This window comes from Malaclemys terrapin, chromosome 22, assembly GCF_027887155.1.
Source record: "Malaclemys terrapin pileata isolate rMalTer1 chromosome 22, rMalTer1.hap1, whole genome shotgun sequence".
NCBI classification, from domain to species: Eukaryota; Metazoa; Chordata; order Testudines; family Emydidae; genus Malaclemys; species Malaclemys terrapin.
The window spans coordinates 13,589,899-13,614,865 of record NC_071526.1 but is presented as its reverse complement, the minus strand read 5'-3'; the positions used below and the strand labels follow the sequence as shown (position 1 = coordinate 13,614,865).

The window sequence follows — 24,967 nt, the reverse complement described above, 5'->3', positions numbered from 1 at the left end:
CCGTGATGGTCACAAGCTGGAAGGAGAAACTGAGATCCCTAGAGGCCACAGGAAACTTGTGGAGACTGACTTTGTAACCAAGTGAAACAAACCGAAAGACACGCTCTTCTTCCCTGCACAAAATGGTGTGGCCCCGAGCCAGCACGAAACTGTGCCTATCCTCAGAGAAAGGAAGGAGGAGGTGGAAAGAGAGTCACGCCTGAGCCAGTGAATCACACAAGGACCCAGGGTATAAAAACCTGCTTTGGCACTGAGAAAGATGCCCTAGACACACATCACAGACCGCTGATGTGCAGACCTGGGTATCATCTGCACATCTCATCATGGCCCCAGAGTTACTGAAACTGACCTGAGCGATGGAACCAGTGGGGTCCCCGCCCAACCCTAGAACAGATGCCAACACCGGCCTTTTAGTGCTGGCTGTTCCTGCATGAGCCACCAGAGAGGGCTCTAATCCTACAGGACTGATGTGAGTTACAGGGCAATCAGTGTCCGGAGGAGCAGCCCCTCTGCTCTAGAGAGGTTATAAATGTTTCGCCCTGCTGCTCTCGCTGGCCTGGGAGGCAGGGGGCAGCCAGGCTGTTCTCTCCATATGTCTAGGTCCCTTACTGAAGAAAACAGTCATGACCCCATAACCTGTAAAGGTCCTGCTCTCACACTGGGAGGGGCTGCCTCTAGACGTCTAACCCCTCTCCCCCACGCCCCACAGCGTTCCTTGCACCCCATTCCACACTGGCCCTTGCCTTCAGGTTTTACGCTCTCCCCCAGAGCTCCCTCCCCCCCAGCCTACCATGAGTGGGGGTCTCTCTCTGCACCCCTGAACCCCTTTCCCTCGCACTTCAGTTATACCAGTACATTTGAGCAGAACCTCCTGCCCATCCTGGCCAGTGCGAGGTCTCAGCCCCGCTCCCGGCTCTGCGAGACGCCAGCCTGTTTCTACCAGAAACGGCCAGATGTTCTCTGGCGCATGATGCTCGGCGCATCCGGCTGAGGCAGCGCCAGGTCCCAGCTCGCCTCTGCAGGACCCACCCCCCAGGCCCAGCTCAGGTCTGCACTGCAGTATCCTGTGCAGCTCGGGTTCACCAAGAGCTGCAAAGAGCTCAGAGACACAGGGGCGACAGGTTGCTTGTGGTGGGCTCCCACTTCCTCACTGGGCTGGGATGTTACTGCGAGGCTGTGGGTGTCTATATTGAGCCTGCTGCTGCTCTACCCCCTGCAGGAGGAGAGAGACGCAGAGAGACGCGTCAGGCCGGCATCCTGCCACGAGCTAGAGTTTCCAGTGCTACATAGGCGGGTGGCGGAGGAAGAGGTTCACTACAGCTCACCCTCTGTGCAAGGCATTCACGAGCAGTGATCAGTGCCTTGGCCGGTAACCTTGTGACCTCGTGAATCCCTCAAACACTTTCCACAGCAGAGCCGCACAGTCTCACTGAAATGCAGCCGTCCGTGAGGTGCAGGGTAGTCATGTGGAGCAAAACCCTGACTCTCAAGAAGTGCCCTGGGGTCTTTAATATCCATGCAGAGAAGAGGATTTCTAGATTCCCCCCGATGACCCACCCAGGGTAAATGGCATGAAATCCGATTGCTGTTGATGGTAGATATTAGTCACCTCTGGAGGGGTTGGAACTCACGGCTGCAGGAGCCTGTTTCAAACCTGGCCACCTGTGAATGCTCCTGTTTAGGGGGAGCTGAGGGGATTCCTCCACCCCTCCAGCTTGTCCAGATCCTCCTCCCCATCCTGCTCCCCCAGGGCAGAATCAGGGCGATCAGGGAGGTGTGAAATCCGCCCTGCTCCTCTGATCAGCCAGCAGAGGAGCGGTGCTGCAGGAGGGGGAAGTCAGCAGCAGCCAGGGGTTTCCTGGGGGCAGGAGACCCCCCTAAACTGGAACTGGAGGATCAGACTGAGAGAGAAGCTGGGGCAATTGTCCCTGCAACCTCTCACTGGGCACATCAAACATAACACCGCTGCCCTGCTGCAAGGTCCCATTCCAGCCTTGGGATCTCTGTCCCTCTGCTGTCAGGGCCCACACCTGCCCAGGGAACCCCACCACCCTGCTTCCCAGAGAGGGGCACCCCAGCTGGCAGGGTGGAGCGGGGAAGGTGGCGGACGCACCCTCCCGGGCCGTGTACTCGTTGTCCTCGATGAGCCGAGCCAGCCCGAAGTCAGCGATCTTACAGCAGAGGGTGTCTGACACCAGGATGTTGGCAGCTCGCAGGTCCCGGTGGATGTAATTCTTCTCCTCGATGAAGGCCATTCCCTCTGCGATCTGGGGAGGGGGGCACAGAGGGGGCCGTTACACATGGCAGGGGCACAGGGGAGACTGAGGCTCTGCTCCTGCAATCTCAGTTCCACTCCCCACTGGTTGCTCTCCCCTCAGCTAGTCAAGCATCTCCTGCAGATGTCAGGGCCGGGGGTGTGTGTGGTGGCCGGAGTCGGGCGTGGGGTGCAGAGGAGAAGGAAAGACACAGAGGGGCAATTCCTACTCCGTTGGATATGGGGGGTGGGGGGATTACTGACTGTAAACATGAGGAAGTGATGGCCGCTGGGGCTAGCGCCAGGTGCAGGACAGGCAGGGGCTGGACAAACTCCTTCCACCCCAGTGCTGCCCGTGCCCCTCGGTTCTGACCAGCAGCCCGCTGCTATTCCTGCCCTGCCCCCACCCCACAGCTCTGCCGATGCCCCTCCATCCCGACACACAGCCCCCCCCCCCCCCCACTGTCCAGCCCTCAGCCTCTCAGTCATGATGAAGTGTGTCAAAATGCAGGGTTCTGGTTGGATGGGCCCATCCATTCCCAGGGTATCAGGCCGAGACCTGCTCCCATCACTTGAGCACAAAGCCCTAGGGAACATTAACCCCCCGTACCCCTGGAGACAGACTCTGCCAGCTCGTCCCCAGCCTGGCATCAGCCCTGTCCGGCTCCCATCTCCCGGCGCTCCTCCTCCTCACCTGCGCTGCCATATCCAGCAATTTGTTAATGGTGAGTCCGATTCCTTCGGGGGTCTTGAGAAAATCCACCAGGCTCCCTGCAACAGGACCAGCCCCAGTCAATGCCAACCCTGCCCTGAGGGAACCAGCTCGGCCGCCCTCAGACCCAGCCCCAGCCCCGGACAGTCTCCGTCCATCAGGGCAGGGCTTCTCAAAGGTGCGAGCAGATCCAAGGCCTTCATTTGGCCTGGGTTTTCAGACAGGAGCAGGGACTGATTTGCTAAAACCCCACCTGGCCCATTTGGATGAACAATGAGCCAGTGCGGGACCAGGCTGGGTTGGGTTCACAGGGTGGGGAAGGAGGTTATTGCTCCCTTTGCTGGTTTGCCATCATGTGATTTCCCTCTGAAGCCAGGAGCTTGCCCCGTATAACTCCCCCCGCCCCAACTGCTCGACAATCAATTCACACACACAGGCACCATGCAGTGTGAACTGCCCCTGGAACAACAGACCTGAGCCCCTCTGAAAAACATTCCCCAAGAACCCCTATAAGCCCCCATCGTCCCATGGGAGGATCATACTGAGAAATCAACTCCTTGCACACTTCTTGAGCAACATGTCCCAGGTCTAAAAATAGACCTGAACAACCCTGGAGTTGGCTGGGCAGCTTGGGTCCCATCGGCCTTTCTGCTCAACAGCCAAACATAACAGGCAGGCGCGTTTCCTCTGGCAGAGCCGCCAACTCTCAGAGGAAGGGAACATGACTCTGCCATGGAGCCGGCGAGACAGAGAAGGGCCATGCTGCACCCTCGGGATTTGCCCCTTGTGACTCTTGTTTAGCAGCCCTCTGAACTGGACTCCTGCCTTCTACGACACTTTTAAGAACATAAGAACGGCCAGACTGGGTCAGACCAAAGGTCCATCCAGCCCAGTACCCTGTCTGTCGACAGTGGCCAATGCCAGGTGTCCCAGAGGGAGTGAACCTAACAGGTAATGATTGAGTGATCTCTCTCCTGCCATCCATCTCCACCCTCTGACAGACAGAGGCTAGGGACACCATTCCTTACCCATCCTGGCTAATAGCCATTAATGGACTTAACCTCCATGAATTTATCCAGTTCTCTTTTATACCCTGTTATAGTCCTAGCCTTCACAACATCCTCAGGCATGGAGTTCCACAGGTTGACTGTGTGCTGTGTGAAGAAGAACTTCCTTTTATTTGTTTTAAACCTGCTGCCCATTCATTTCATTTGGTGGCCCCTAGTTCTTATATTATGGGAACAAGTAAATAACTGTTCCTTATTCACTTTCTCCACACCACTCATGATTTATAGACCTTTATCATATCCCCCAGTCTCCTCTTTTCTAAGCTGAAAAGTCCTTGCCTCTTTAATCTCTCCTCATATGGGACCCGTTTCAAACCCCTAATCATTTTAGTTCTTGCCAGGAAGCTCACAGCCTGGCACGGAGTGGAGGCAGGCAGGAAAGGGAGAGCTGTCTGTAGGTCTTGTCTCTCCCTATCCCATCCAGCTGACCTCCCTCCTCCTCTGCCAGGATTAGTTTGTCCAGGTTCACTGTCACACCCTCTGGATAATGGAGGTCGTGACCCGAACCCGCTGCTCTTGGCTCTCAGAGCAGGCGAAGGAAATGAAAGACTGCGTGAGACAATAGGCAGCGCCTGCCGGAGGGACTAGAATAGCCACAGCGCCACGAGCCCAGGGTGATTTCCTGTCTCATTAGTAATGAGGCAAGGGAACGCCAGGCTCCGGGTCAGCTCTCCAAGACACTGGGGAGTTCAGATGGAGCTGTCCCTCAGGCCCAGTTCTAGGGGAAAGGGGGAAAAGCAGGACAGGGCATTTAAGAGGCTTTGCAGTAACACTGCCCCTCTTGGGACCGCTTCCGCCACGCAGTGCTCTGCAAACAACCAGTGGATAAGCGCCAAACCCTGTAACCACCAGCTGGCTGCCATCATCCCCATGCTAAGGTTGGGGAAACTGAGGCACGGGGCATTGGAGTGATTCACCCAAGGTCACACAGTGAGTAAGTGGCAGGGCTGGGAAAAGAACCCAGGCGTCCTGGCTCCTGAGTCGCTGGTCTAACAGCTGGACCACACTTCTGCCCTATTCAGTCTCTCAGTAGAGCACCGTCGGGGGGCACTGGGAATCGAGCCAGAGCCGTAGGCACCGCCAAGCTGAGCACAAGCCTGGAGGAAGGGATGGAAGCCTCTGGATGAGCCCGTAGGGCTTTACCCGCCTCCCCCAGGCCTCGTTCTCTGCTCTGGGCGCCCTGCCAGTTCTTGCTTCAGATGCTCCACAGCCGAAGGTCTCTGCACAAAGCAGGAGGGCAGCAGGGCGCTGCAGGGGTACCGGCTGGTGGATCTCCCCAAACTGACGGCAGCTCCTCAGCAGGCCGGGCTGGGCCTGGCTCCCCACCCCGCAAGTCTCCTGGGGAGTGCGCGGCTCGGGAGGGCAGGGTAGCTGCCGTCGGGCTCACCTTTCTCCATGTACTCCGTGATGATGTAGATTGGCTCCTGAGTCACCACGGCGTAGAGCCGCACCAGCTTGGGGTGTTGCAGGCTCTTCATGAGGTTGGCTTCTGCCAGGAAGGCGCTGGGGGACATGCTGCCCTGCTTCAGATTCTTAATGGCCACTTTGGTGTGACCGTTATAGTAACCTGCAGAGAGACGGGGCAGGGGGCAAGGAGGGAGAGGAGGCCCGTGTTACCGCAGTGAGTGGCTAGCACGATCCTCCTACCACTACACTGTCAGCCTGGGGCCCAGCCGGCACTGCTGGGAGGGAGCTCACAACAGCAGGGACTTGGGGCCAAGCCATCTCTGGTGTGACTCCATTGACTTGCCCTCCCCCAAGGGAGCTCACACAGCTGGGGTCCCATAGAGCAGTGAGTGGGGGGCGTTGGAGACGCAAAGACCAGGCAGCCCCTCAGTCTATGCCCAGAGAGAGGAGACGGCAGGTACAAAGCGACTGTTGCAGCCGGCGCCCATAAGGCACCATGTGTGGGAGACGCAGCTTCACGATCTGCACTTACTCCCTTGGGGGGGAATCTCTAGTCACATTTCGACCCGGGGCAGGGGGGTTATTCGTGGTTCTTGGTCAACGAGAGAGAGGAACCCGCTGCGGTCTGACTTTTGACACCTTGCCCGTCAGAGCCACAAGCTCCTAGACCACGATAGCGAGTGGGGTGCTGACCCCCCCTCTCTCCCTCCCCCGTTCCCAACAGCCATCTCTGCCCATCTCCGGCGGGGCCCTCAGTCCTCACCCCCATCCTGCAAACCCCTCCTGGGCGATGGAGCACACAGGGGCAGGGCAGCCCAGCAGGGCCCATGCCACTGTCTGAACCAACGGTCAGAGTGGGGAGAGAGAGGAGCTTGTGCCCATTGCAATGGCAGGTTCAGTCCATGGGTTACGGTGTTGTGACAGGACCCCCTGCCGCCCTGCACCATGGCAACCCCTCCCTTCCGGCCACGGGAGAGGACAGCAGCCACAGCGGGGAGCTTAGAGCCTCCCAGGGTGTTCCTCGCTGGCACGGGGAGGGACAGACAAGCTCAGGCACTAGGTGTCTGAAGGAAGCCCCCGCCGCAAGGTGCCAGGGTGAGACAGGAGACTGCGCCCTCCTGCTCTCCCTCCAGCTGTTGCACCATCGGGCGGTTTCATGATTTGCTCTTTTTGTCACAGCGCAGCTCAGAGACACAAGCCCTCGGAGCAGCAGCTGGGCCCGGATACCAGAACGACAGCCACAACAAGGGCCTTTCTGGTGCGCGCGATTCTTATCAGCGCAGCACAAAACTGCCAACAGCTCCTATGCCAGGCGGGGCTCCACATGCCCAGAACATAGAGCCAGGCCCCATACGCACCCGCTCTCCACACCCTGCCGGGGACTGGGCAGCCCAAACCCAAAGGAAGCTGGGGTCTCTGTCCGAGCACTGGGAGGGACCCAGGCCTGTCTCCACCAGGGGTTCTGGGCACCAGCGCATGAGGCCAGGGTGGGAGTGGAGGGGGAAGAGGCTGTGGGGACATTGAGCCCGATTGTCAGTTACTTGATTGGGGCAGGAGTGGAAGGTGGGATAGAAGTGGCACTAGGAAATCTTCGCGCTCCCCATATTCTGGGCAGTGCAGGGGTCTGCCTGGCTTCTGGTGTAAATTAGAACAGCCTCTGGACTGCTCTAGCTTATGTTTTCCTTCCCTTTGGTCCCTGGGAAGCAGGTAATAGCTGTCGTGCAGTGTACTCCAGCCACGCCCTGATCCGCCCCCCCTCTGCCAGGGGCGAGGTTAGGACCCTTATCCATCTCTACGCCAGCCAAGGGCTATTTCCACCTCCTTTTCACCAAGGCAATACAAAAGGCCTCAGGGGAAGGTCCCTGAAGAGGAGGGGAAAGAAGCTGGGGAGTGCTGAACAGATCCAGGGCCCACTCGGAGGGCGTGAGTTCCGGACTGACGCCGAAACTCAGGTGCTTTGAGGTCCAGCTCCCATGTGGCTCTGTGCTGCCGTGTGCTGTCCTGGATTATTTGCTTGGCAGCCCTTGGGCGCTGGATGAGAAATGCCCTCTGCCAGGAAGCTCCACTGTCTGGCTAGAAATCCCCGGACCACGTTGCATTTCCCTTGAAAGCTGAAGTCCCTGGAGCACGACTGCCGTGGCTTTCCACTGGGATTGACAATGGGAAGACAAAGGGAGAGCCCTGGAGTGTTAGCCAGACTGACCCCTGGGGTCATGCCCCCGGCGCACACCACCTGGAGTGCCAGCCACCCTGCACGACTCAGGAGCACCGAGGCCGACGGGCTCTTTTCGCCAGTGCAGCCTCGCAAGAGCCGAGATTTGCAGCTGTGCACTGGGGTGGGGGTTGCAGGCGCTGGGCCAGGACACCCGGGGTGAGAGAAGAAGGAAGCAGGGCTGGCCTGCCTTGCTGGCCACTGAAAATGGCACCACCCCTCCCTTCCTCTTCTTGGCAGCCAGGGTTAGGGGCGAGCTGAAAGTAAAGCAGCAGGGAGGGCAAGTAGAACATGTGGGGGGAACCCAGCCACAAGGAGGGAACTGTGGCCACCTCCCTCCGTGCAGGGCCGGCTCTAGGTTTTTTGCTTCCCCAAGCAAAAAAATTTTTGGCTGCCCCCCACCCCAGCCCTGGGCTCTCCCCCCCCCACCACCACCACCCCAACTGCACCCTCCTGCCGCCCCAGCCCTGTCACTGGTAACTTGCTCCCAGGGCGGGTCATTCAGCAGAGAAAAAGTTGAGGTGCCTTTATTATTCCTTTGTTCCATTCTTTGTTTCTACGGGGAATGCACTATCACGGTCTTTCTTTTAAACAAATAAAACTAAAACTTAAAAAAAAAAAAAAGAAGCAATGGCTGTTGAAAATAGCAATTCCAGTCCTAATAACCACTGGGAAGCATTTCTTGCTCAATTTATTCTACTTTTTCTACAGCAAGTTACAGTGGATCAGTATATTTGATTGGGGGGAAATGAAGTAACAGCTGCCCAAATTGAGCTTTGAGCACTCCTGAATTTTGAGGGTGTTCAAATCTGGAAGGCAGGTGTTAGATTCCCTTTCTGAATATTAGCTATATCTGGAAAGGAAAAGTCAATTTCTGCTTCCATGGCTCAGAAGTGGAAATCCTCCTACGTGCCTGGTACTGTATCTAAAGCTGCCCAGGTCCAGAGCCTCCCCTCCCTTCCTTTTCATTTTAAATTCTAGTGGGATCCACATACCTCCCTTGCTAGGCTTCAGATAGAGAGGTGCACCATCCATTTAGTCCTCCCAATTCCTTCTTTGGAGGAGAGCCCAGGGCTGGGGCGGCAGGGGGGAGAGCCCAGGACTGGGGCAGCAGGAGGTGTGGGTGGGGGGAGAGCCCAGGGCTGGCGTGGCAGGAGGTGCGGATGGGGGCCAGAGCTGGGGTGGCTGGGGATGCGGGGGGGGGGGAGGGGGGAAGAGCCCAGGACTGGGGCGGCAGGAGGTGTAGGTGGGGGGAGAGCCCAGGGTTGAGGCAGCAGGGGAGTGCAAGTGGGGTCCAGAGCTGGGGCAGGGGAGAGCCCAGGGCTGGGGCAGCAGGAGGGTGCAGGTGGGGGCCAGAGCTGGGGCAGCAGGGGGTGCGGTAGGGGATGCCCAAGGCTGGGGCAGCAGCAGGGGGCCAGAGCTGGGGCGGCAGGCGGTGCAGGGAAGAGCTCAGGGCTGGGGCAGCAGGGGAGTGCAGGTGGGAGCCAGAGATGGGGCAGCAGGGGGTGTGGCCGAGGGAGAGTCCAGTGCTGGGGTAATACAGGGGTGCGGGGGGAGCCCAGGGCAGAGGGGGGCAGCAAAAAACCTAGAGTTGGCTCTGTCCCTACCATTCACAGCAAGCTGCAGATTTCAGTTCCATACTCCTTCCCCCACCCTTTCCTGTTGATAGCGGCCAGGGGAATGCTGGGAAATGTAGTTCTTTCCCTGCTCCAGGGCTGGCTCTATAGGCAGGGAGCTAACAAAGGAACTACAGCTCCCAGGGCCCCCTGTTGGTTCTCAGCTCCCAGGCTGGATTCTTGCGCCCTTTGCAAATCTGCCGCCCCAAGCAACTGCTTGTTTTGCTGATGCCTAGAGCCGGCCCTGCCTCCGTGGCACCAAAGGCCTGGTGATGGGCAGGGCCGGGTGAGACACGTCCCTCAGCAGGCCCTGTCCCCGCTTCCCTTTGCATCCCACATCCTGCGTGGGATGCCGCTGGGCCTCTGTCCAGTGCAGCCCCGTCTGTGAGTGAGAAGCCAAAGGAAAGGGGAACAGACACCTGGGCTGGGCCTGGGACCCAGTCTCTGGGCAAGTCTCTGTCCCCTGGTACTGCTGAGCCCCGAGGTCTGTTTCTAACTCGTTTCACCCTGGGCTAGCCCTTCGCCCTGGCGGGAGCGGGAAGAGGCTGCGCTGAGCTTGGGAGCTGGGCTTGTGAATCGGTGCTGGCTTTGTCCCTGGGAGGCACTGGCAGCCTCTATTTACCCACAGGACAGGCACAGCCCCAGAGGGGGGCGGGGAAGAGACGGCTTCCCACCCACCCTGGTCCCCTGCCCATGGGCCTCAACCTATCCCGCAGGCCGGTGCAGCGTGGGGGTCCAGACCCACTGTTCCAATCCCGCTGCACCATGTAAATGACAGCATGAGGCACCTGGGAGCCATTAGCCAGGGGCCGGGGGGGCTTTTGCAACATAGACATTTGCCCCGCTAGCAACTGGCCTGAGACCCTGCCCAATTCATCTCACATGGGGCAGCAAAGAGCCATCCGACGGGAATGACGTTGGATCCCTACACACCTGGGCTGGAGTAGGACCAGCGACCTAGGAGTATCCTCTTACCAGGCCTCCCTTCCCCACACCGTCCTACACTGTAGGGCAGGAGTCCACACTTCCACTAAACCCAGCCGCTCCTTCCAACCACAGCCCGGGCCCTGCCTGGCAGAGTCCGGATAACCGTCCAGCACCCATCATCACTGCCCTGGGTGGGGTCGCAAGCCTGCCCCTCCCCAGGGTCTTCGTTCAGTTCCTGACGTGCACCCCCCCAGAAGACAAAGTGCCCGAAGATGGTCCTGGAACGAGTCCTACCCCCAACCTCCTCTCCCTTCTCCCGCTGGCCACAGTCCTGGGGAGAACTTCCTCCCAGGACGCAGATACAAGGAGAGGAGCAGAGTCAGCAATCAGTGCCCCGAGGAACTGCAACCACAGTGCCAGTCGGATGCAGGCGAGAGTGACAGCGGAAGGCAAGGGGGCAGAGAGCCAAGCAGAGGGCCTCCCTTCCGGGCCTCTCCTTGGTATTGCTAAATATATTGTAATAAATCCAGGGCCACTAAGGAATGCCCCAGCGGTCACTATTCTGCACCCCTTGGGCACCAGCAAGGATGGAACCCTGATCCCTCTGCACCAAAAGCACAGGCCTGCTCGAGCTGCAGGAGACTCTCCATTCCCTACTGGCAGTATAGGGCCTATGACCCACAACCAATGAGTTTTGTTTCCATCCGGAAAAGGGCGGCGGTGCTCATGCACACTAGTCAGTCACAGTATTAAACCTATCCCCTAAATGTAGCTGAGATCCATGTTTATTCACAATGTGACCTCATTGTTTGGAGGCTGGGGGTCCTGCTGTCCTCTCACCGCACCCTGTGACCCTTCCTCCAGCCCTTGGCTGAAGACGCCTGCAGGCAGCTTTTGGGACCCTGTCTGGGCCATTCCTAAATACCAGCTGGAGCGGGATTCTGCACATAACCAGACATTCCCCTGGCCATGCCTGGGAACCGAGCCCACCAGTGCCACCGCGCACCCAGCGACTGGCCTGCCTGTCAGCGTCACCCACCTCAGGGCCGGTGTCATGGCTGCTGCTTTACTCACCCATCCAGACCTCTCCGAACTGCCCTGCTCCCAGCTTTTCCACCAGCTTGAGAGTCTCCCGAGGTACCTCCCATTCGTCCTGCCACCAGGGTTTCTGCGGCTTCTGGTTCTGGCAGGGCTTGCCCAGGCGGGTGCACAACCCATCTATATTGCCTGCAGGGCGGGGAGAAGGGGAGGCAAATCAAGGGGTAAACATGAGGCTGCATGAAGAGCAAAGGGGACGCACACAGGACGGGGCAAGGGAGTGCAGCCAGGGCCAGGCACTACAAGTGCTCAGGGACTCGCTACAAGCTTTTGCGGATCCATTTGTCCAGAGTGAAAGCTCATTCGCCTTCACGAGAGGAGACGAAACACAACTCAGCCTCAGAGAGACTGCACAGTTCCCCCTGTCCCAGGAGGATGCTGTGGGGTATGGGGTTTAGGCCCTGACTCTGGGGCAGCCCACTGCTCCTCCCATCCCAGCCTCTCCCTGCAGGTGGCGCTGTGGGGCACGGGGTGCGAGAGCTGTTGTACGTGTCCATGGGAGGTGGAACCGCAGCGGTTCCCGCAGTGATAAGTGGACGTTTCAGTGCCCACCCTCCCTTGGGTTGCTGTGCCCTCTCCTGGCAGTGCCCGGGGCCTTACGTGTGTAATGCTCCACCAGCTCATGCAGGCTGCTGAAGGTGATGCGAGGGGAGATGTAGTACCCCCCATTGTCCATGTTCCGGATCTTGTAGTGCTTCACCATCTCGCCTTGGTTTTGGTCGAAGTCCCTCACTGACAGGGAGAAGGAACCTAGCGAGGCCAACAAGAAACAAGGAATGAGGCCACTGCGGGCTTGGTCTCCTTTTCTCGCCTTGAAGACTCCTGCCCCACAGTTCCTGCTCCCCTGCCCACCCTCCCCCAGGGGTCTCCCGGAGCAAAGCTGGACCATGCCAGGCACCGGCAGAGGTGCGCCAACATGCCAAATCCTGCTCCCACGGCCGTCACCACAGCCCCACAGCTGGCACAAGACAGTCTTGCGCTCTGGGCTGTTTGTACCATCCCCAGAGCCAGGGTAAGACAGTGCAGAATGGCAAGTACCTGCCCCTCTGCTTTATAACCTGAGCAGCTGAATGCCAGGAGGAGGGGAGCATCCCCATACACAGCCCAGTTGTGCAAACACGCACACACACCCATATAGGAAGAAGTGTGGTACAGTTGCTGGTTTGCTGGGAGGAAACCCACTGCCAGAGGCCCCAGTCAGGGCACTGCTCTGGGGAAGCTCACGCTGACGGTAGCCCTAGTGGTACAATCAGGCTACTAAAGGATTGGATTGCCCGTAAAGTAGCAGGCGGCGTTAACACTGTGCATTCAGAGCACCAGGCAAGAGGCAGGCTCAGAGGTGCCAGACACGGGCACCCCCCTGGCCCTCCGCTCACTGGCTGCAGGTTACCTTTGGTGGATTCGCTCTCCCGGATCAGGAAAGAGCCATGCGTGTTCCCAGAGGCCAGGAGCTGGCGCTCAGCATCCTTCCTGCTGAGGTTTTTGAAGAACCAGCTGCATGGACCAAGACAGAGTTAGTGCCACGCAGGCTCGTGCTCCCCTACCCCACTGCCCACCCCCACGCCAGCAGAGCCCCAACCAGAGATGCATCCTAGGAGGACAGGAATCAGGGATCCATTGGGGCTCACGTAGCCCAGTCCCCTCCCGCCCTAGGACCGGGGCCATGTTTCCTAGCCCTGCAGCCAGGCTCAGGGTAAATATGGCCAGGGCTGAGACTTCCCTCTGGGGGGGCCTGGGCTGGGGGGAGAATACTAAACCCAGACGACACATCCACTCACGGTTCCGGCTCCAGGCTGTTCACCCTGGCGACGAAGTTATAGGGAATGTACCCTTCCTGGCCAGTGGTGAGCGACTGGGCCTTCCACCACTCCCCACTCCTGAAACGAGACCAGAAGAAAGGGCAACGTCAGCCCCCCAGTCCTGCTGGGGAGGGGCGGTTCCGCGGACACAGAGGTCTTGGTTGAAAGAGGGCAGTGGGGTCTCAGACTGGCATGGGGAAGATGCTCCCAGCTGGCTGGGAAGGTGGCAGACTGCCTGGTGATGCTGGCTCATTTGAGGGTTGTCCCTCCCCCCACTTCTTACCTTAGTGTCCAATGGGTGCTTCCCTCTCACTTGTAGCTTTTTGCTAAATGCAGCCACATCCCCTTCTCCCTCCCTGAGGCAGGAGTGCAAGGCACCGAGGGCCCTGCCTGCCTCCAGTTCTGGGGTCCCACCAGGAAACTGCAGGCAATCGGTGGCAGCAGGACCCCTCCCTGGCAGGTGCTTGTCCAGCAGCACGGACCGGCCCATGAGCCTGCAAGGCTGGCCGGAGAGAGCATGCTCCAAGTGGCTCTCCAATGCATGGCTTAATGTGAGTGGGGAAAAGGCAGCAGACTTACTCCTCCAGAATTCGGAGCGTCTCCCCCTTCTGGAGCCCCAGGTCGCCATCGTGAGTTGGTTCATAGTCATACAAAGCTACCACTAGTTTATCTGGAAAGAAAAGCAAGAGATCTCTTTAGAGGTGGCTGGACAGAGGCGAGGTGCATCAAGGGCCTGACAGTGGACCTGTGGAGCCTTTCACCTCCAGGCCCCAGCTCCTGTCAGTTAGCTATAGCCAGCTGATGGCTGTATGGTGGCTTACATGAAATGAGTTTGACAGGGCTCAACCCAGCGTCCAATGAGCGCTAATTGGAAGTCTCCGCAGAGAGTTGAAAGCAGAATGGTTGTAAAAGCTGGAACCCGAGAGGTGGCCCCTCTGGGTCAGAGTGGAAGAAGCCCATGGTTGGGGGCAGAACTGGGGGGAATTCAGAATTTTTGTCCCATGGGAAATGGCGAGAATTCAAAATCGGGTTCTGCCCTGAATCAGGAGGAAAAGTTGATAAGGCCAGAATTTTCCATGAAACAAAATATTCCACAAATCTTTCATTTCAGCCTCAGGGAAGCGTTCCATTTTGGCATTGATCCTTTTCACTGTTACATTTTATTCTATTATGAATGTGATCATTTCCCATCAAAAACGTTGATGAAACGGAGCCGTTCCCGCGAAAGGGTTTGATTTTGTACAAATCAGCGTTTGCCGACGGCGGACGCTTCCGCTGGAACATTTTCAACCTGCTCCAGGAGGGGGTAAAACATGCACTGGGGCTGTGTGCGCAAGAGAGGCCTCTGTGCCCCACGGGCCATTGATCAGTGCTCAGTTTAGATCCACACAAGCTAGAGGGAGGACTGAGAGGGGAAGAAAAGCAAAGAGAATGAGAGGAAGAGGAAGATGACGGGCTCGACTCTCCCCTGCGCTATGCCTTACATTGTCTATTACACTTGTGCAAAGTGGGAGTAAAAATTCTACCCTCCTTTTGCACGGAGGTGAGCAATGGCACAAGGTGCAGGGCGAGAGAGGGTCCGGCCCAAGGTGTCTCTATGAATGGCCACAGGTGAGTTATTGGAAACACTTCACCTTTGGGAGTCACGTCACTAACATGCCCTTTTCCTTTCCCACCGATGTGCTATCGTTCCACTAGCTGGGACTGACTCATTTGCACAGAACTCGCTGGTGACTCAGAGCCTGGGCTGCTTCCCCAGCACCGGAGACCCCTTTTCCCCTAGCGCTCTGGTCTGCGGGTACCAACCTTGCATAGGAGAGCAGGGCGGCGAAGGAATTTCATAGGACACCAAAGGATCACGCACCTCGGAGCCATTGTGTATCAGCCTCTGGAGGGAAGAAAAGAGACCAGAGTGAAGGGGATTTCTCTGATTTTCTCTTCTAGAAGGAACTCCCACCCCCGCACCCAGCTTCTTCCAGTCTCCCCCTCACACCGTCCTCTCAGATTCACTTCCTCCCCAGCAGGGCGTTACCAAGGGCTTCCCCTTCCATCTGCCTGAGTGAGGAGTTTCTCTGTGCTTTGGGTTCACAGGCTTTTCCTTAGCTACACAAGACCCTTGCATATTGGATCCCAAACGCTCAGCACTGCGGAGCTGCTGCAAGTCTTAGCCTCAAGTATGGCCATTTCCTCCACCCATGCCAGTCCAAAAGGGCACCATCCCTATGAAAAGCCCTCCCGCACCCCGATGCTGTGATGAGAGGCGAGCTCTCCCCCATCCGCCTCACCTGGGGTTTACTAGCCGGGTCTATGGGGTAATTGCAGCGCTCACAGATGTCAATGTTCTCGATCCAGTCTTCGTCATAGTCAGAACTGCAGCAACAGCCCATGGTCCCTGCAGGAAGAGGGGGACGAGAGCCAGAGGCTGTGAAAAGGGAGGGTCCGGGTCTTCATTCCTCACCCAGAGGGACCTGAACATCCCAGCGCAAACCAAATGCAAACGGGCACATCCCTGGAATGCAGACGACAGTCTCGCCACAAGTAACAGGTCTGGCTGGAATCCAGTCTCCTCCCTGGTTCTAAAGGAGGCCTCAATACCCCCCAGAGGGCAGGGAAGAACTAGGTGTTGGCTCCTCCAGAGGCACAGGGCTCGGCTGTGGGGCTGAGGCATAGCATGGGGCCATCCCCACCCAGGGGGCATTTAAGGAGGAAATATGCCTCTGGGCCTCCCCTCCCTTTCTAGGTTGATGTGTGGTCTTCAGTTGTCACTCAGTGCTTAAGGTTCTTGCAAGAGCTCTCCTGTGCATAACAAGAAGAGCTTCCCAGTGCCCCACCCAGCCTCTCTTTCTGGGAAGTTCAGCCCTTGAAGGCACAGGCCACTTCGACACCACAATATGTGTCCCCCAGAGGAGCAGTCTCTCACGCGCTCCAGAGCATGACTGCGACCAGCCCTCCGGCAGGATGCGTAAAGGGCTGGGAGAGTCTGTACACGAGTGACAGCTGCCATCGTGGTTGGGGAAATAAACCCAGGACCTCCAAAGCTAAAAGCGTGAGTCTTTACAGCGTGAGCTAAAGAGACAACCGCTATAGCAGGTGGCTGCACAGACTCTGTGCATCGAGCACAGAGGGGGACATGGGTGCCCCATACTCTCACACACACAGTAATTGGCTCCATCTGTCAGAGGAGTGGAGGGAAGTTAATCAGTGATAATATCCTGTTACATTTCAACTGCATTTACCATCCCAAGCCAGGCATAGTGCTTTACAGACTTCACAGCTTGAGATATTAACTGTGTATTCACTGCTTTGCCTGCCACTGCAGAAACGCAACCATCTCTGGGATGGAACGCAGCCGCCATTTATCAGACCACAGCAACGTTGCACAAGAGTTTAGGACAGGAAGTGATGGAGCTGGGACTGCGAAGGGAATTGAGGGAGGTTGAACATAATTATCCATGTTGGAATCTGGCCAGGACATTGGAAGAAACGCCCCTGATCGTGCAAACAACACGATTGAGTCTTTAATGACCATAAGCAAGCAGGTCCTTGGTGTTATGCCTAAATACAGCACGACAGGGCCCTTAACACCACGCAAAGACACTGGCTCAAAGGTGAACAGACTCCGCCTCCTAAAGCACCAGGGTCATCTTCGGTCCCCCTCCAGGTGCTGACCTCTCTTAACCCTGCATAGCCCCGGAGATCGCTCAGAAATCACAGCTCCAAGCGCAGCTGCAGATTAGCCCCAGGTAACTGTCTGCCATTCAAAGGATCGGCCCCGATGCAGAGAGCAGTTTATGAACTCCAGCCATTCAGCCCTTGACAAGCCCATTGCCCAGACCGCTCCCTGACGCCAGGAACAAGACCTGGGAAGACAGGACAAGACAAGCTGCCCCAGCCAGCAGAACCAGCTAGAGTGCCCAATCTTGGGAATTTGCATCTTCATCCCCTCTCTCAGGGCCATGATCCTTGTGTGCTACTCTCATCGGCGTCCATGCAGAGCACGGACAATACACAGGCCCGGTGTGTGCTTCACATTTCCTCTGCTGGGGCGACCCCACTGCTTCATTCGCTCCCCGTCCGCTAAGGACAGACGAGAGTTACTAGCTGAGACACTGGCAGGGGCGTTGTTTGGTGCCAGGCTGTACTCCAAGTCCTTCTGCCCTTTGGGACCAGTTTCCAGCCAGGGCCACAACTTTTGGGTGGCTCCTTATTTTAGGAGCCCAACTTGAGACCCTGAGGCGTGATTTTCAGAGGTGCCGAGCACCCCCCATTCTCAACGCTTTCAACACGCACGACCGGTTCCTCGTAATCAAAAATCAGCCAAACGGGCAGAATCACCCCAGCAAACAGACTAACCTGGGCCCAGCGTTTGAGACGACGAACCCTGAAGAGCTCCCGTAACGGCACATCCAGGAGTGTGGGTGGCACGTACATACAAACATGTGGTATGTGCAAAACAGCAGGCGGGGGTGTCAGGGGCGGGCTGGCAAACGCGGGCCTTGCCAGCGGAAAGCGCCCTTTTCGCGTTAGCCGCACAAGTCACCTGGAAAGCATGGCCCTCCCACAAACGCTGAGCACAGCATAAATCGGGAGGGGGTGGGGGGGAAGGAGGAGGAGGGGAATGCCGCTCAGTGAGTCAGTCTGGAAAGGTCAGCCCACAGCCACGGAAAAGCCTGGCTTAGGGCATCTCCCTCCTCTGCCTCCCTCGCCATCGGTCTGCTCCGCACGGTGCCGAGCATCACCAGCTCCCTTTGAAATCTGTGAAGGGTGAGAGAGCTCAGAACTCACGGGCGCTGGGCCCTAGTGGTTTGGAATTCGTGCTGAGGGGCCTTGCCTGTCTCTGAGGCTTCACATTTATAGGTGCTGGACAACCGCGGAAGCTAAGAGGAGAGGTGGCTCCTTTAATAGAAACTGTCGGCTTCGTTCATTTCAGGTGATTGTGTAATGGGTGCTGCGAGGGGAGAGCCCAGTGGCACACAGCTCTCCCATGTCTGCAATGGCCTGGTAACGTTCTCTGGGGATAGGAAACTATGGCCCAGAGAGACTAAGTGACTTGCCAGAGGTCACACAGGGCATCTGTGACAGAGCAGGGAATCAAATCTGTCTCTCCCTAGTCCTAGGTTAGTGCCCTAACCACAAGAGCAGCCTTTCTCTCTCAGTGCTTGCACCTTGCGTGACCATCTGCACCTGGCATATAACCTTGTCTCTAGCGATATGAGACCCTCTCCTCTTGCCCCCTGGAACAGCCTGCCTGTATCTCACTGGCTCATCAACTCACCATTTGTTTTCCATTCCTCCTCTGAGCACCTATCGGTTAGCCCTGGCTCCGGGGCTCCTTGATTTCCTCCCAGCGCTGGTAGCTATTCCCCTCCCCGAGGTGGGTTTTTTTTAGAGTGGTGGGAGAGCTCTCTCCCAGCGCTGGTGCTGTGACTACACAAGCCATGTTTTCATAGATTCATAGATTCTAGGACTGGAAGGGACCTCGAGAGGTCATCGAGTTCAGTCCCCTGCCCTCATGGCAGTGCTTTAATGTTGCCAGTGAAGACGTGCCGGAAAACTTTTGTTGCTCGGGGGGGGGGGGGGTTCACACCCCCTGAACGACAAAAGTTTTAGCGCTGAAAGTGGCAGTGTAGACACAGCCCTAGTGTGTAAGAATGAGTTCACAGCAGTAGCAGGTAATACACCAGCCCCTGAGCCCCCCTGCCCTTTGGTATGGTGTGAAACGCACAAAGGGAACAAGCCAGAAGCTTGATTCTCCACTCAGTCAAACTGGCTTCACACCAGCATAGTTCCTTCTAGCTGCATCAACCGGGATGAAAAATCAGACCCAAAGAATTATTTTCTCTCTGGCATATTTCATCTCTGCTAATCTTAGACTTCACTTGTAATAGCAGCGGGGGGGGGGGGGGGGCACGGAGGAACGTTTAGACTGAAATGTGGCTTTTGACATTGAGAGTTTCCCTTTAACTTCACGTTGGCATTATTTAAGTTGGCAAAGTATTTCAGTCTGGAGCAGATGGAGCCGGAGTAGCGCCACGGACAGCCAATTTCAATATTGTGAACTGTGAGCGTTACAAAATCATGAATCGGGCCGCTAAATAGCATGAGATGGGCTTAAAATCATGAGGTTTTTCTCTTTGCCTTTTGGGTTTCTGAGCCTTTAGTGATTTTTTCTGCAAACATGAGAACTAGAAACTTATCTTTTTTGTTTGTTTGTTTTCAATGAAACCTGAGATCCTCATGCCATATCAGGATTTCCCAACCTGGGACTTTAAGAACACTAAGTATCATGCGAGTCGAGATAAAATTGTAAGAGTTGGCCACGTTGCAACTGACACCAGCTGAGGCTCTGGCCTGTGAACTGGTTTTTCCCAGGCTATGCTCTGGGTCCCTGTGTATTCGGCTCAATTTGTCCAAAGTGGCCACTTACGTTGGAAGCTTCCTTTCTTGGGAACCCAACTGGAGACACCTGGGGCCAGATATTCAGCACCCACAACTGGAATGACGTCAATGGGAGCTATGTGTACTCAACACCAAGACCCAGGTGTCTCCGGCTGGGGTACTCACAATCAGAGGCTGCTTTTGAAAATGTTAAGCTTGATCTGTTATCAGCGAGTGCATCTGTTCTAAAACAAAGTGTTGCAGCTGGTGCACCTAGCTCATTTGTAATTGTTCTTTCCCCCTCCCTGGTGCAGCCCTGTGCTAATGTCTGTTTAAGCAGGCAGCAGGCAGGCACAAAGAGGTGGCTTTTCAAAGACACAAACAGCAGTTAAGCACCCAACGCTCAGCAACTTTCAATAGGACCCAGATGCCTACTTGTCTTTTGTGCTCCTAAAAATCTCCCCCAACAAGAAGGGACACTGGCTGAAATGGACTGAGCTGGCACTAAGAATTCTCTCTCTCGGGCGCTTAGCTGGAGGGTTTTGCTCACATGCTCAGGGCCTAATTGATCATCATATTCAAGGTCAAGAAGGAATTTCCCCCTAGGTCAGATTGGCAGGGACCTTGGGGTTTTTCTCATCTTCCTCTACAGCATGGGGCGCGAGTCGCTTGCCAGGATTATCTGGGTATAGCTCACTTAATCAATTTCCTGCTGTGGCAGAAGCCTTGGGGACTGGTTCATCTTGGTCTCTCCTGTTCTCTGCCTTTGGCACCCCTTGGGTCTGATTCTGGTGGCGGAGTGGCTGGCTGGTGTTTAAAGGCCCATGATATACAGGAATATAGAGAAGACAGTGTACTGGTGCCTCCTGGCCTGAAACTCTATGACTATGAAAACTCCAGTTTTACAGCTCCAGTGTAATTATGCTGCAGAGAAGGGTAACAAGCTATAAAGGGTTAAATAGAATGGAAAAGAATAATTAATAAAAAACTGGGAAGCTGCTGTCTTGTCAGCTGGGGGCCCTATCCAAGGCCTATTGAAATTAACTGGAGTCTTTCCATTGATTTCACTGGAGATCAGCCCACTGATGATGGAGAGCATTCAACTCCCACCTGAATCCATGGGAAAGCAGGAGATTTTCCAAGCTGTCAGCTAAGTTCTACTAAATCAATAACGGAGACAGAAATAAACATTACTCATATTTTTTCCTCTCTTTTGGTTCATTTCAAAGGGTTTTGTCCATTTTTAAATTCCCCACATTTGCTTTGTGGGGAGAAATGATCAAACTTGCCACCGAGCAAAGCCTGCTTTTGTATAAATCACAAAATCATCGAAATGTCGGGCTGGAAGGGACCTCGAGAAGTCGTCTAGTCCAGCCCCCCCCGTGCTGAGGCAGGACCTAGTAGACCTAGACCAGGGATCGGCAACCTTTGGCACACGGCCCGTCAGGGAAATCCGCTGGCGGGCCGGGACGGTTTGTTTACCTGCAGCGTCTGCAGGTTCCGCCGATCGCAGCTCCCAGTGGCCACGGTTTGCCATTCCAGGCCAATGGGGGGTGCGGGAAGCGGCGTGGGCTGAGGGATGTGCTTGCTGCAACTTCCCGCAGCCCCCATTGGCCTGGAACGGCGAACCGCAGCCAGTGGGAGCTGCGATCGGCCGAACCTGCGGACGCTGCAGGTAAACAAACCAGCCCGGCCCGCCAGCGGATTCCCCTGACGGGCCACATGCCAAAGGTTGCTGATTCCTGACCTAGACCATCCCTGACAGGTGTTTGTCCAACCTGGTCTTAAAAATCTCCAATGATGGAGTTTTCACAACCTCTCTTGGAAGCCTATTCCAGAGCTTAACTACCCCTATAGTTAGAAAATTTTTCCTAATATCTAACCTAAATCTCCCTTGCTGCCAATTAAGCCCATAACTTCTTGTCCTACCTTCTTGTACTACCTTCAGAACAATTGGTCACAGTCCTCTTTGTAAAATATATCTGAAGACTGTTAGCAGATCCCCCCTCAGTCTTCTTTTCTCAAGACTAAACATGCCCTTTTTTTTGACCCTTTCTTTCTAAGTCAGATTTTCTTAACCTTTTGTCATTTTTGTTGCTCTCTTCCAGAATCTCTCCAGTTTGTCCCCATCTTTCTCATGGTGTGGCACTGTGAATTTCACACAGTACTCCAGATGAGGCCTCCCCACTGCTAAGCGGAGCGGAACATTTACCTCCCTTGTCTTACATACAACTCTTCCGTTAATTCACACCCAGAATGATATTATCCTTTTTCACAACCGCATCACATTGTTGATTCATATTCAGTTTGTGGTTCACTATAACTCCCAGATCCTTTACAACAGTACTACCGCCTAGCCTGTTATTCCCCATTTTGTAGCTGATTTTTCCTTCCTAAGCAGGGCCGGCTCCAGACACCAGCTCAACAAGCAGGTGCTTGGGGCAGCCAAGGGGAAGGGGCGGCAAGTCGGGCTCTTCGGCAGCAATTTGGTGGCGGGTCCCTCGGTCCCTCTTGGAGGGAAGGACCTGCCGCCGAATTGCCGCCGAAGAAGAAAGCGGCGCGGTGGAGCTGCCGCCAATCGCAATCGCGGCTTTTATTTAATTTATTTATTTATTTCCGACGCTTGGGGCGGCAAAAACCCTGGAGCCGGCCCTGTTCCTAAGTGAAGTACTTTGCAACTTGTTACTATTGAATTTAATCTTGTTGATTTCAGGCCAATTCTCCAATTTGTCAAGGTCGTTTTGAATGCTAATCCTGTCCTCCAAAGTGCTTGCAACCCCTCCGAGCTTGGTGTCATATGCAGATTTAATAATGATACTCCCTACTCCATTATCCAAATCATTAATAAAAACATTGACTAGTACTGGACCTAGGACTGACCCATATGGGACCCCACTAGATATGTCCTCCCAGTTTGACTATGGACCATTGATAACTACTCTTTGAGTATGGTCTTTCAACCAGTTGGGCAGCCACCTTATGTTTATTTTGTCTACTTTGCTTATGAGACTGTCACGTGGGACTGGGTCAAAAGCCTTACTAAAATCAAGATGGATCATGTCTATTGCTCTACCCCTATCCACTAGGCCAGTAACCCTGTCAAAGAAGGAAATTAGGTTGGTTTGGCCTGATTTGTTCTGGACAAATCCATGCTGGCTATTCCTTATACCTCAGAGTGCTTATGAATTGATTGTTTTAATAATTTGTTCCAGTACCTTTCCACGTATCGAAGCTTTTGAAAGCTAGGTTCTATGTTTGTCCTTCTCCAGGCCTCTGGGACTTCACCCGTCCTCCAGGAGTTCACAAAGATAATGGCAAATGGTTCCAAGCTTGCTTCAGCTAGTTTATTAAATACCATAGGATGAATTTCATCAGGCCCTGCCGACTTGAATACATCTAACTGACCTAAACATTCTTTAACCTGTTTGTTTCCTATTTTGGCTTGTGCCCCCTTGTTATTAATATTAATTGTGTTGAGTCACCATTACACTTTTTAGTGAAGACTGAAGCAAAATAGGCATTTAACACCTCAGCCAAGTTATTTGATCTCCTTCCCCACTAAGTAAAGGACCTACACTTTTCTTCATCTTTCTCTTGCTCCCGATGTATTTATAAAACCTCTTCCTATTGCTTTTTATGTCCCTTGCTAGGTAAAAGTCATTTTGTGCCTTAGCCTTTCTGATTTTGTCCCTGTATGCTCATTCTGTTCTTTTGTAACTCCTTAGCAATTTGTCCGTGTTTCCAATTTTTGTACGATTCCTTTTTGATTTTCAGGTCATTAGAGAGCTCCCGATGGAGCCATATTGGGCTCTTACTATTCTTGCGCTCTTTCCTTTGCAGCGGGATAGTTTGCAGTTGTGTGTTTAATATTATCTCCTTGAGAACCGGCCAGCTCCCCTGAACTCCTTTTCCCTTCGATTTTCTTCCCATAAAGGCAAGTAGCCGATTAAGGCAATTGAATGAGGACACATCGGAGGGCTGGGAAGCATCAGTGAAACGGTGGCTCTCACTGAGTCACTCCAGTACTGCTTGTGATCATGAGAGTGAGGTCTCCGCAGGTACTTCTGCAAATGCTTCTGAATCGTTAGACTATATCCCTGTGCAGCATTAGAATGAATCAGCACAGAGTCCATTTAGTGCCCACACCTAGGGCCTGTGTTAGCCCATCTTCTTACTTTATCGATTCTGGCCTGTGAACCATCACCCTGGGCTGGGTCCTGCTGTGTTGGAGTCAATGGGAGATTTCTCAGTGCCTTCCGCGGGTATTGGAGTGGGCCCCATGTGTGTCCTTGTGTTGCGAAGCACAGAATGCATTGCTCAGCTAACTGTAAATTTCCAGGGGTTCGTTGCTTTCTGTTGTATCCTTAAGACATCCGCAATGTAGGTTTTGTTGTGAGGATGTGACCTATACATCTGGGTAACTGAATGTGTGTGTGTGTGTGTGTGTGTGAGAGAGAGAGAGAGAGATTGTGTCCACAGTCCTGATCCTGCAACGGCGTTCATACACCAGAAACCTTGTACCTGTGCAGAGCCCCATGGAAGTCAAGGGGCTCGTAGGAGGCACAGAGGTCGCCCACGTGGCTCTTATTGCAGGATGTGTGTGTGCGTGTAGATCTTTGTGAAGTTATGTGAACGTATGTGCCCACACACCCTTGTTCATGAACAGAGAAGTGTGTTGTCAATGGTCCCTATTGTATTGATTTTAAACATTACAATTGATCTTGTTGGCTGCTGAGCGATACATTAACTAGGTATGGTTAAAACAGAAACCTGTGTTATCAGAAACTAAGCGGATGCTCCTGTCCAAATGAGGTGGAGAGCAGTTAGAGCAAAGATGGGCTGGCAAAATCTTTGTCGCTTGGCTTGGAAGTTTCAGAGATGCTAACAGCACTTAAAAGGGATGGTTCTTAATGGAGACCTAGAAAGTGGAAAAATATTGGGGATCGTTGTTCCCTTTCTTTGCTTCAGAGAGAAAGGCCTGAAAGCTTCCTCAGTCTCCCTTTCCAAATAGTTTTTATTTGGCTCGGGGGATTGTAATATTAGAATTTCAGGTCTTGTCTACCCTGCAAGTCTCCAGCAATGGCTGGAGAACTCCCCGGTGTGATCTCACAAATACCAAAGAGGTGAAAACGGAACGCCATGGAGGCATTTCTAGGTAACTGTGGGCCAGCACTGGAGGACTAGCTTGCATCAGCCGTTGTAACATGGCTCTGCCCCGCTGGCATGACCCCACAGGAACTACAAATGCTTATCTCAACCCAGGCTGAATGTAGGTCACAGCGTAGGGTGACTGCCCTGACTTCTGTCAGAGGCAGCACAGGTCTGAGGGAGTTCTGGGTTTGGATGGGGTGAGGGGGAGCTAGAGGGAACAATCCGTCTCAAGCTCGAGATCAGTGGTTCTCAACCAGGGGTCCGGGGCCCCCTGGGAGACCGCGAGCAGGTTTCAGGGGGTCTGCCAAAATAAACCAGAGAGCGGGGCCCGTGTTAGACTCACTGG

The 24,967-nt window shown here is 54.9% G+C and overlaps 1 protein-coding gene across 2 annotated transcripts in view; it reads right to left on the bottom strand.

The window, feature by feature from the left end:
• LCK (LCK proto-oncogene, Src family tyrosine kinase) overlaps nt 1–24,967 on the bottom strand; it is a 33,565-nt gene that overhangs the window by 3,243 nt on the left and 5,355 nt on the right. For both annotated transcript variants that reach the window (XM_054011975.1, XM_054011974.1), the window contains 10 exons: nt 15,378–15,484; nt 14,899–14,980; nt 13,672–13,762; nt 13,072–13,170; nt 12,684–12,787; nt 11,894–12,043; nt 11,270–11,422; nt 5,421–5,600; nt 2,949–3,025; nt 2,114–2,267 (listed from right to left, as the gene is read on the bottom strand). In XM_054011975.1, the coding sequence (XP_053867950.1) occupies nt 2,114–2,267; nt 2,949–3,025; nt 5,421–5,600; nt 11,270–11,422; nt 11,894–12,043; nt 12,684–12,787; nt 13,072–13,170; nt 13,672–13,762; nt 14,899–14,980; nt 15,378–15,479 (1,192 nt within the window). In that variant the 5' untranslated portion in view covers nt 15,480–15,484. The remainder of the gene's footprint in view (nt 1–2,113; nt 2,268–2,948; nt 3,026–5,420; nt 5,601–11,269; nt 11,423–11,893; nt 12,044–12,683; nt 12,788–13,071; nt 13,171–13,671; nt 13,763–14,898; nt 14,981–15,377; nt 15,485–24,967) is intronic.